The sequence below is a fragment of the Polyodon spathula genome, chromosome 17 (assembly GCF_017654505.1).
Source record: "Polyodon spathula isolate WHYD16114869_AA chromosome 17, ASM1765450v1, whole genome shotgun sequence".
NCBI classification, from domain to species: domain Eukaryota; kingdom Metazoa; phylum Chordata; class Actinopteri; order Acipenseriformes; family Polyodontidae; genus Polyodon; species Polyodon spathula.
Genome location: NC_054550.1, coordinates 32,288,894 through 32,301,471, shown reverse-complemented (window position 1 = coordinate 32,301,471; position 12,578 = coordinate 32,288,894). Strand labels below are relative to the sequence as shown.

General features: G+C 39.8%; 1 protein-coding gene across 1 annotated transcript; it reads left to right on the top strand.

Moving 5' to 3' along the window:
- The first annotated feature begins 597 nt into the window (after positions 1-597).
- tgfb3 (transforming growth factor, beta 3) lies at positions 598-12,250 on the top strand. The gene is made up of 7 exons (XM_041275857.1): positions 598-1,553; positions 6,755-6,918; positions 8,828-8,957; positions 9,309-9,416; positions 10,337-10,508; positions 10,745-10,898; positions 11,296-12,250. The coding sequence occupies exons 1-7, from the start codon at positions 1,208-1,210 to the stop codon at positions 11,452-11,454; spliced, it is 1,233 nt and encodes a 410-aa protein (XP_041131791.1). The 5' UTR covers positions 598-1,207; the 3' UTR covers positions 11,455-12,250.
- Positions 12,251-12,578: the final 328 nt, after the last annotated feature.

Genomic DNA, 12,578 nt, shown 5'->3' with positions numbered 1-12,578 from the left:
TCTGGTTTATGTCATAGAAAATAAGGCTTTTATTATGTTCTGCCACCAGAGGGCGCGCTTCACTTGCATTTCGAATCGAAAGCGACTATGTATGGTATTTTCAGTGATTTGCCAGCAAAACATGTGCTTCTCGTTTATTCCGATTTTGCGATGCATATGAAAGCAGTAAGTTCTCACACTGATGAAAAAGAAGCATGTGTTTATAAATTAGTGTCTGATGTAATAAACTGTTTATATAGTGATAGATCTAAAAAAAACTGACCACTTAAAAATATATATTGTTTATTTCTATGCATATGTGTTAAGAATATTGTAATAATGATCCACATTTGTGTTATACAAGTTACATATATGGATATATGTTGTCATATTTCAAAAACGTCACAACAACACAGCTTGTGTGTACTTTATTTGTATAGGCTGTAATGTGTCAGCCTGGTAATTTAAAGTTTTGCACTGTTTCCACTTGTACGGTAGTACCAGTAAGTTGTTGTCTGTTTAAAAGATTAAGTTATGTTTAATAAAGGGTCAGAATTTACAGTCCCTCCTCCAGCAACGTCATGAAAAAGTGAGTATAAAATTTCAGTAGAGGCTGAAGTCAGGGACTCGGAGCGTACACAGACACAGAAGACTGAGAGGCAGGGTGAAAGAAATCAGGCAGGCATAGATGCGAACTTTTCAGAGCTGGAGCCAGACACGTAGGGAAGCTGGAAAAGTTGGAAAAATATTGAGCAAACAAAGGAAGAATAACAGGAAAATAAAGATGCCTTTCTTTATATTAAAAGAATTGAAGTACACATATACGAAAGGGAAGTTTGAGAGGTAATGGATCACAATCTCCGAGAGAATGCTTACTGAATTGTGATTTAAGTATTGCTGGAATAAAGATCTGGATTATCGTATTTTTATTTTTTTTTTAAATAATAAAACACCCTTTGTAAAAATGAGGTCGACAAGACATAGAGCTTATTAGCACAACTGATTGCAAATAAGAAAAGAAAAAAAAAACCTCCAAACTTTCGAAGAGTTTTGGTTGATTTTTTTTTTTTTTTTTTTTTTTTTTCTCCCAACTACTTTATACACTTTTTCAGAGGCAGTTTAGAATCTCGACTCGATTCGGCATCTACAGGATACAGCTCTTCTTATTATTATTATTATTATTATTTATTATTATTATTATTATTATTATTATTATTAAAAAAAAAAAATGTATTTGGGCAAGGCACTTTTGGTTTTTCTGCTATTGGATTTTGTGACCGTTAGTTTGTCAGTCTCCACTTGCACCACGGTGGACATAGACAACATTAAGAAGAAACGGGTCGAGGCCATCCGGGGTCAAATATTGAGTAAACTGAGGCTCACCAGCACTCCGCATACTGGGGGTCCGTCTCAGGTCCCGTTCCAGGTCTTGGCTCTCTATAACAGCACAAAGGAACTGCTAGAAGAACTGTCCAGGGACAGGCAGCAGAGCTGTGCTCAGGACAACACAGAAACGGAGTACTATGCGAAAGAGATCTACAAGTTCAACATGATTCAGGGGCTCCCGGAAAATAGTAAGGCTTATTTATTAATTGATTTTTTTTTTTTTTTTTTTTTTTTTTTAAGTAATTTATTTATAGTGTATATTCTCATTCGGTGAATACTGTCAATGTCAACAAGCTGCTAAACTATTATACTGCTGTACAGTGGCTATACAATTACAGCACAGTGCAGTAATACAATTCCCCATATATGAAGTCTTGGTAAAATTGCATTATTAGTAACTCAAACATAGTTTTAAGTATAATGTACCTATTTTAGTACACAGTATAGGCCTGGCTTGAAGTAAACAATTCCTTATTCCTCCACTAGTCTATGGGGTGGACGACCATCCAACCAAATGAAGGTGGTTTTCCATAAATTCTATCTCTGCATTTCAACAGCTGCAAACTGTATCAGCAAGCCAGTGTAGGGTTAGCACACTACACTTTTAGTGCATGTCAATTGTCTTTTTTAAAGGGCTCTTCAGTCAGTGTGAAATCCTCACAGAATTAAAAGAACCTAAAGGAAAGCTTCTGGGTTAGTCTTGGGGAAGAGGGTGGCCCTGCAGGCTGTGTTGGGGGGGGGTTCATTGACAGTACACTGGGGAGGGGGAACTCAGGCTGCTGCGGGTCAGCTGTTCAGATAGTACATTTCATATATCATTGCTGTCCGTCAGTCAGCCAGCGCTAAATGTATCATCAGATATTATGAAGAAAAAACTATAGATGGAAAGGTATAAGCAGCAGTGTGCTAACGTGTTTATGGGAAAGATTCCTAATGTGCAGATTTCTGATGTTCCTGGCAGTGCATTGTGGCATGTGGCACAATTTCTATCCTGAAAAGAAAAAAAGTGCGCCATTACTATTGCTTGTTGCTTATGTGTGTTATAATATTACAGGGGAGGATCATTGCATCAAGTCGCCCTGGTGATGAAAGTAAATGGTAACACCCAGTGCCTAACTGTCAAAGTGGGTAAAGTTTTTACATCTTAGGGGTTTTAACATTCAAAACGAATTGATAAAGCACAGTAAATGCATGGTATAAGCACGGAAAAACAGTGGTAAGCTGCTAATTTATTGTCCAAACATTACCAAGGTAAACTTCAATAAAGGGGAGTCGTACCCCCTGGACTCTGATGTCATCAGTTGGGTGTGAGCAGTGCCGGATGGACGATCTCTGAGGGAAACGTCCTGCTGTAGGGAGTACTGTCGAAGTTGTACACTTTCAGAACAGAGCTGGCTTTATGTAATGGCTTTATGTGTGGGGGGGAATGTAAGGTTGGCAGGGATGGGGTTAAGTCGGTCTCTGCCAGCAGTCTAGGTAATTGGTGTTAATTGGGGAGTGGCTACATGTATGAAAAGGAGACAAATCGTTTGTTGGAGGAGTTTGCTGTGATTTTTTTATAGTTTTGATAGACAAAGAGAAGGAGAAGTGACTCCTTTTATTGGACTAACTAAATAATAATTATCCACAAGCTTTCAAGACCTCAAAGGTCTGTTCTTCAGGTGAACGTAGGAAAAAGAGGCTACCATTTCATCTATCTGCATGTATTGTTTTGCAAACTTTGTAGTGAAGGCCAATGTCCAGCCTGTATAGTTTTGTTTGAATCTCTGTTTTGGCCCTAGTGCCAGTTTATTTTGTTCCTGTGTTTTGCGTTTGTTTGTTTCTTGAAATAAGTTTGCGCTTTGCACTTTGAACTACAGCTTCTGTCTGAGTCTCTAATTCCTGCCAGTAATATCTTGGGCCTCAGCTCAGCTCAGCTCAGCTCAGCTCAGCATTCACCTTCAGTATAAAGCTTGCAAAACAATCACAAAGTCCTCCAACAGACAAGGGCTTTCTGGCTGTTTTTATGGCCACTCCCCAATTAGCACCAATTGCGTAACTGGGGAATGGCCACACCTGTGACTGCTGGCAGGGATAGCTTTAACCCCATCCCTGCCAACCTTACATTCCCAAACACATACATTATTTCCACCACCAGGGCTTGCAAACTGTCGCCTAGCCAGTGTTTAAGTGGGTGGTCTCACAGAACTGGCACAGTGATGGTGTGGCCATTATAGACCAACTGAGTAGCCGCCCCGGTCATGGGACTTAAAACTCTTTCTTTTTGGGAAGCGTTAAAAACATTGCATGTGCCCTGAAGCATTAATGATTTAGAGAATTGTTTAGTTTTCTTGACCTCGCACAAAGTGTGCCGCACAGCAGCCATCAGACTGCAGGAGTCATACTGTGGACTTGATTGGATGAGTGTGTGCTGGGTTTGGTTTGGGCACCTGTACATCCTGATATCAGGTGTTTTAAATGATTTTCTAGTAGTGGGAAAACCTTACACATATTACAAACATACTTGATACAGTATCTTCTACTACTACAGAAAATCTTAAACCCGGAATCTTGTCTAAAAGATGTAACTTTTATTTACAATTAATATTTCATTTGTGGCAAGGTGCAGCACCTCTCAAACGAAGCCATTAAAGCTGATGGATGAAACAAGCTATAGCTTCCACTGTTGCTGTGTAACCATGGCATTTAAATACGTAAACACATTTTCACATTAAAGATCATAGTGTATTGCAGTTGGGTGTGGTTCTTTAAATTCTGACAACCATCTTCTGATTGAAGTTCATTCCACTTAACACAACTAATGTGTTTTCCGTACACATACTACCTCGAATACATCTGAAGACTAGATGATGTATTCTCAAAACACTAAAGACTTTCAAATTGCCTTTTTGGCCCTGAACTTAGTCTACTGTCAAATTGCAATTGACCTGGAATGCACAGAGCAATCTGTGCCATGCATCAAGCAGAAAGCTTCCTGTGGGATAGAAGTCTGTTACTACAGTTAGCTTTTGTCATGTTATGAGTTGGACTGTACGGGTGTTTGCTCACAAAGCTCTACCACAGCAAGTCTTTTGACCCGAGAGACCACCCCTGCTATCCAGTCTTGGTTATCTCCCAAAAGCAGACTGTTTTACCAAATTGCGTGGTGGTTTTATGTGAGGACAAAATTGAAACCACTACTCCTTTCACATGAGCTAAAGCCAGATGCAAACTCAGGCCTCTAGAGGTGCATTGGAGTGCAGGCTAGTGCATTAACCACTGCATCGCCTTACCTCTGTCACTGTATTGTCACAGGGACAGAAAATAAAACTAACAGATCATAGAAAAGAAATGTAAACCCAATGAAGTACGAGCATGTCACATGTGAAGCTGGTACCTTAGATTGAAGTGGCCCTTTCTGTCCTCCTATTATTTGAACCGCCTTTGTGTGTTTCACTCTTTGTTTTTTTCACCATGGTGTTACGTAATGTGTTTTGAAAAGCCTTCATCTCTGCTCTGCTGGCTATTGCAGAACTGTAAGCTGAGGAGAACAAGCCTTACAGCGTCTGGTTCAGAGGGAGCCAGGCATTTACTTGTGAATGATGATCTCCATTGGTGTTGGAGCCTAGGCCTCTTGGCTCCGAGAGGCATGCAGAGTGCTTAGGGAAAAGCAAAGGAGAAGGGCTTTGTTTTTTCAAGTCTTTTTAAATGCCTGCAGGACTTATGTAATCACAAGCTAAATTGCTTTCGAATTTCAAAATTGGCATCTTCCGTGCAAGACTGGCTATTCAAAGGTAACAAATAAAATACAAAAATGAGTATGGCTCTTAACATTCATGAAACGGATGTTCAATAGGGCTATGCAATAGGGCAATTTAGTCTTCCTAGTGCTGGTCTTTGATGAGCTTGGACCAGTTTTTTCTGCCAGTTTTCTGCAAAGCTTACCTTGGGTGGGGACAGTGGAGCTCTGCTACCCTGCATACCCAATCCTTAATTGTCACTCTGCTGTTTGTTATTAGTGCCCAAAATACATGTTCTTTCAATCACTTTAGTTGGAAGCAAACTGACAACGTAATCATTGCCACCCTGCCCCGCTTGCTTCCACGTTTCATGGAGTCAAAGTGAGACTTTTGCTGGACTTTTTTAGGGGTTTTTAGAAAACGTAGACTAATAAAAGCAGGGAACAGTTCTGTTCTGTAGCACGAGCATAGTGAGTTGTGATGCCTGGCACGGTGTTAATAAAATAGCTACTGCTAGAAAAGTATTTGGCCCTTGCTGATTTGTTCCATAAATAAACCCTAAGAGCTTAAGCATTATAAGAATGATTTGTGGGGTCATCATAACACCGATGTGTGATTACAGCCAGGAAGCTGCTCTCCCAATGATTTATTACAGCCTACATTAAAATGTTGACATGTTTGTTTGTTTTCAACCTGTCCTGTTCTTCTAGTTTTTCTAAAGAGGACAATAAATCCCCCCCACCCCCCATTTCACTGCAATTATTCCAGTGATCTATAGCACTCACAGACACGGAACAAATTACCTTCAGACCCTTTGGCAAAAATAAACTATAATGTGAAATCCACCTAAAACCACCGCAATAGGAAAAATGAGGTCATCCAAAAGGAAATGAAAACCTTGACTAGAATTTCAAATCAGCTCTCCAAGCAGGGGCTATCTTCCTCTTTTTCAGACCACTGGAAAGTGCATGGCTTATATATCTGAGCCAAGAACACAACCAGGAAAGGTCACTTAAAAATAAGCAGAAACATTGGAACAATCAGCTAATGTCTGGGTGGGAGGGTGCTGTGAGATTTCTATGAAATCCCTCTGCTTCTGCACAGGCACATTATATATTAATGTTGTGCAATAAAAATAAAAAAAAAATAAAAAACTATGGGGATATTAGCAGCAATAGTTTGCACATTTTTGTAATTGGATTACATTGTATTGCATCACATTGTCCAGGAGAGGCTCCGATTGGCAGAGCCATATTGATCAAAACAGCTTCCATGTTTTGTTCAGCACCAAACACTGTTGGAAATTCAAGCAGCTTTACTTTAGCAGCAGTTGTTGGGATTTGAACACCAGTTTACTGTTTTCTTGCTGTTTATTTCACAGATAACAGCAGAATCTTGAATACCCGCTATAACCACACTTACCATCAAACCTTGTTACTGTGTGCTGTAGATCTATATTTCAAATTCTAGTCAGAGTGCAGTTAACAGATGCTGTGCATTCAGGCAATCTACCATCAGCATTTCCAATAAGCAATTAGAACCAAGTTTAAAATGCAATTTCCCGTCGGATTGACAACAACATTCTGGCAAAGAGGTTTGTGACTTAGGCATGGCAGATGACTTCCGTATTTCTTTTTGAGAACTCACAGAAAATATTCCTTGTTTTGCAGATGACCTCCCTTACTGCCCCAAAGGGATTACCTCAAAGGTGTTTCGCTTTAACGTCTCCTCCATGGAGAAGAACTCCACTAACCTGTTCCGGGCAGAATTCCGGGCACTCAGGGTGCCGAACTCTAGCGCCAAGCGCAGTGAGCAACGGATTGAACTCTACCAGGTGTGTAAAGGTACAGTTTCAGTGTCTGTGAGGCGAGAGTGTATTAAATTGAATGTCCAGACAGTAATTTATGTGTACAGAAATAAAATAATTTATTTTTATTATCTATACACAACAAAATAATTAAATAACAAAAGAAAACAAAACGGCATGAGGGAAGGAGTGCAGGCGTGAAATCCAAAACAGATCGTGATGACTCGTCTTTAATCGTCTTTGTGGCGAACCATACATAAACAAAAAAAGACAAAAGAAATGTTAGTGTTTTCAAAAAATCCCGCTGCACCAAACTAGTCTCTCCCTCCACCCGTTACTCCGCCTATTTTACTTTCGGACCAACCCCGAACACAGCAGTACGTTCCCTTTAGTATGTAATGTCCCGCCTCTGTAGTCAGTGGAACACCAATCCCCAGCTGCCAAGTGTCCTTATCCTTCACTTGACTCCAGGGGCTGGAATTTACATACTCGTACTTCCGCCCCTCACCAAGGTGCCGCCCCTCAAAAGATGACTTTTGCCATGGTCACGAGATCTTGGTAAGGGAAGTCCCGAGTTGGTTTGATGCCATCTACTGTCGGGAGGCTGAATCACAGACCGAAATCCCTTTGACTCATCACAGTGTCTTTTTCACAAAAGACATTTAAAGACATGCTAAGCAAGACTTTACAATTATTAGCATGAGCAGAAGTGCCCCCGGCCGGCCCCTGTCTTGAGTTGCAGCTCCTTTGGGTCTTTGCTTCCTGTGGTTCTAACAAATACTTACACATGTATTATTGATGGTGGATCTTGAAATCTCAGTTCAGAGTTATGAAGTTTTTCCCATAGAAGCAATTTTAAAGCCAGGTTGCCTAGCCAAGTTTCAAATACAATGCAACAGGAAAGAGCTGTGGACCAGACAAGCATTTTCTATGAAGGGCATATTGTGCGACAAACCTACTGTAACCACAGAAAATAAGATGCAGTTGATAGTTTGATACGCTTAGGTGATTTAGAAAGGATAAAGTGTATTATTTTAATACTACATCATATCCACGTGTAGTTATATAATGAGAATGGGGTACAAGAAAAAGTATTAGCGAAGGAAATATTAGCTAGGAAGCATCTGCACCTGTCTTCTGGGGATATTTTCCCTTACTTTCCACCAGATGCCCCCGAGGGAGGAGTGAGCGTGATCAAGTTCCATCATTTCCTGTGTTAGAGACGACAGCCTTTCAACTGCGAACCATTTTCAGTGAGAGCTGCCAGGCCAAAATATAACACTGCAGGAAGCTAAAATGCTCAAGTTGCAAGATAATAAAATAAGTGTCAGGGGTTCAGAATCTTGTAGTGTGTTGAGATCGAAAAAGACATATTATCTGCAGTATGACTGGCGGAAAGTTGTGTAGATTTGACTTTTTTTTAATCGAGTATTGTGTGTTGCAATGTTTTGTGTCACCATTGAGGGGGTATGTAAAGAACTCCCTCCAGTGTACCATGTCTCGTTGACAGATGAGAATAACATCAGCTTTAAGAGTGGCTGTGGCAATAGAATGAACACAGCAAGCCCGAGCTGGAGGTATGGGTAACAGCGTAATTCATATTTCATATGCTGTACCAAAAAGACATCATTAGATCAGAACTCAAGTGAAGTGAGTGCAGTCTATAGTAGGTTTTCAGTATTTAAGAAGTTGCAATGCTTTTGAAAACAAACCACTTAATTAATTCTTTACGAAAAGCAGGGTACTGTTTCTAGTAGCTTGGCTAAGAGGGTTGTATCTTTAAAAATGAAGCACAACATTGCTAAAATGCATGCTCAATGTATTGCTTTTTTAGGGGTCAGTAAGGCCTTTGGTAGTCACAGGTAAACTGTTACAATAATAACTGGTGGAGAGTATTTGAAATGTTTTATCTAACTGCTTCTCTTCCATTTCACAGATTCTAAGGCCGGATGACCACATCGCAAAGCAGCGTTACATTGGGGGGAAAAACATCCTGACAAAGGGCTTGCATGAGTGGATATCATTTGATGTAACTGACACTGTAAGGGAATGGCTAATGTATAGAGGTTAGTCCCTTCACTACAGTTCTGTACTGGTTTCATTGTAGTTGGTTTAAAGAGAATGAACTGAGTAGAACATTATGTGTATAATTATGAGTATAAGCCAATGCTAAAGTTCACAAAACAACCTGAATGCTTTGGGTACTGTCTACACCTCCTGATTACAAGTGATTCTGAAAGTGATATCAAGGGCAGAGTGTACCCAGTGCTCCTGTGCTCCAGTCTGGTGTGAAGCACAATATCTGGATGAAATGTAGGTGTTGTTGGATGAGTGTAAAGCATACTCCTCACTGGGAGCTCTGAAAGGGGGGCAGCTTCAGTGGGCTTCAATGTTGATTTCATTTCATGTTTCATCAGAGACCAATCTAGGCCTGGAGATAAGCGTGCACTGCCCCTGTCACACATTCAACCCCAACGGGGACATCATTGAAAACATCAACGAGGTGCTTGAGGTCAAATTCAAAGGTGAGGCGTTAATATAATTGTTTGCATCATATTAGGAGCCTGGCGGGTTCCATTAAAATACCTAATCAATATTTGAACAGCTGTACTATCCACTATACGATACAGGGGAGGCGCTTGCACAAATGTATTGAGGTTCTGGCTTCTAATTGGTTGGCAAAATCTTAGGTACTGCCAGTCTAATTTGACTACACTTACCATCCAAGACTTCTTAAGAAGTAATGACTGAACCGCTACTGTAAGTTTGTAAATGCAAGTCACTGGAGTTGACTGGTTGACAATGAGACACCTTTAAATATATATATATATATATATATATATATAATATATATATTTTTTTTATATTTAATTAAGATAACACATATGTATACTTTCTCTAATGAGATTGCTTGCCCCTGAAGATGTTTAAAACCCCTAGATTACTATGCGGGTACGACGGGACACCATGGTAACCGAGGCATTTTAGTTATTCTTTGATTCCCATAATACAATTTTTGGAGGTTTTGCAATCTATGAAGAATGATTTCCCCTTTTAAAATGTAGAAATTTACTCATTTCTTAGTACTACATTGTAAAGGGGTATCCGAATGGCATCTTACTTAAAGGTGGTCTCTGGGGTTACCAAAGGGAACATTTGTGAATGGCTGGTTACCCAGAAGGAATGTGCTAAAGTGGCTCTGGTCTTGTAGACACTTGGAAGAGAGTAAAAGGGAGCCGTCATATATTCTCTCAAGTGACCATGGCTGTCTGTGTATCTTTTTGTATCATATGTGACCAGTCTAATAATTCAAATAAAAAATAAAGCTACATCTAGAACTTCTGAACCTGTGCCAGTTTATTTTTATTTTTTCTATAACTTCCCAAAAGTTTGTGTGCTTGTCCGGGAAGCTGAGTTAATTTGATCCGATGTTTTCTATCCCCAGGCATGGAAGGTGAATACGAGGAGCAGACCCGCTTGGATTTGGGGAAGCTGAAGAAACAGAAGGACCAGCTGTACCCTCACCTCATCCTCATGATGCTGCCTCCTCACCGCCTGGACGCCCAATCTAGCAGTCACCGCCGCAAACGGGCTCTCGACACCAACTACTGCTTCACGTAAGTGCAGGCCTCTCCATTCTCTAGCTCTCCTTTCTCAGAGTATGAGACCCAGATAGAGAGGACTCAGCCTGCGCTCTAAACAGGATGTTACCAAATATTGCCGGGTGGAAAACAATCTTGTAGAACTGTTCTGTGTGAATGGAAAGGCACTGCCAACGCCTCCCTTGCTTCACTTCAGGCTTTCCCACATGTCGGATCATTAACATTTTTTTTTGTGTGTTTAAACTTTGCAGAAATTATGAAGAAAACTGCTGTGTGCGTCCACTCTACATTGATTTCCGACAGGACCTGGGCTGGAAATGGATCCATGAACCCAAAGGCTACTATGCTAATTTCTGCTCGGGTCCCTGCCCATACCTCATGAGTGCTGATACCACACACAGCACGGTGAGAGACCAGGCCGAATGTTTTTTATATAGCAGGTGACCCCTTCTTGGATAAGTGTTATTTCTGGGGCTGAAGCTAAAGTACTACAAAATAGAATGCTAGCAATCGACACTAAAGTCCTGTTTGGAATTCCAGTGTTTTTTTTAAATAATGTTAACTGTCATACCCATTGTGTTGGTACGTTATCCATCCCAAGACATGAGGTGTTGATTCATATTGATTTTTGTTAAAGGTGCCAAATAATAACCAAACTGTATGATTAGAGATTGTAGATTGTTTCAGGTAACCCCAAAGTAGTAGTAGTTTAAGGCTTCAAGGGGTAAGTAGTCACTGATAAATAATTATATGAAACCTATGCATCTGTTTTCTGTGTTCATGGTTCTTTCTGTTCACACAGGTGCTGGGCCTCTACAACACTTTAAATCCGGAAGCATCAGCTTCCCCCTGCTGTGTTCCTCAGGACCTCGCACCCCTGACTATCCTCTATTATGTAGGACGGACTCCCAAAGTGGAGCAACTCTCCAACATGATTGTAAAGTCCTGCAAATGCAGCTGAAACCAACAATCAGTAATCACAAATAAGTGCCATTCAGCAGGACTGTCGAACTGAGAGTTCTGTCATCCGAAGGATCCCCTAACATGGTAGAGAATACTTCTGAAAGAACAAAATGGCTGGCTACTGTCAAGGACTTGCAGCTGATTTACAATGCCTTGACAGCTCAAATAAGACTTTTAATATTAACCTTTGTTAAAGGATTTACAATTGGTGGACTCCTGAAAGTGAAAATTTAAAGTTTTTTCAGCATTCTAAAGTGACTCTTACAACTGATACACAAGCAAATTAATCTTACGTCCCCCAAAAAAAAAAAAAAAAACAAAAAGACAAAGGCTGTGATGTTTCTAATTAAGATCGGTTGTGTAGAATCTGTTATGTGGAGAGCTGCCGGTATGCCGACTTGACAAAGTAACAACCAATAACAAGCAAGACAATGAAAATGCTTACTGGATTGGAAGTTCTAGAAAGCGGATTCAAAAATAGAAGAAAAAATAGCAAGTTTTGTGTGTGAAGCTACCTATTGGTCAGAGGAGGGGGTTCAACTTAAAACCTAATGAGTACCAAAATTGGTACCAAAGGATCTCCATGCTGGAAATTAGCGCTGTGCACATATGTGAACCTAAGCTGTTGAACTTTATGGATTTAAAATAGTATTAAAAAAAAAAAAAAAGCTATGGTAAAATAGGATTGTTATTCTGATTACCTTTACCTCTGTTCATCAACAGAAGAACTATATCTGCAGTTGTACAAACAATGTATGCCACTTAGTGAATATTTCATTAAAATCATCACTAAATCAAACTGTCATTGTTTTTAAAAACACTACTCTGTAAAACACTTGTTATATTAAAAAAAAAGGTCTTGGAAACACAGATTTGTTTGCATGTAATTTGAAAAGTATCTGATGTTTGTTTGTTTTTTTCAAATATACAAATGAAACTTATTTTTTTCATTAATACTGCTACAATATGATCAGAGGTGAAAAACTGGTTAAAGTTAATAGTCAATTCTAGTTTTACAGTACCCACTTCAGGACTTCGCTGACATACACTAACCGTTTCATAGTTAAAGGTTAGAAATATTGGCTCCTACACAGAAACTATTGAACTCATGAACTCCTTATG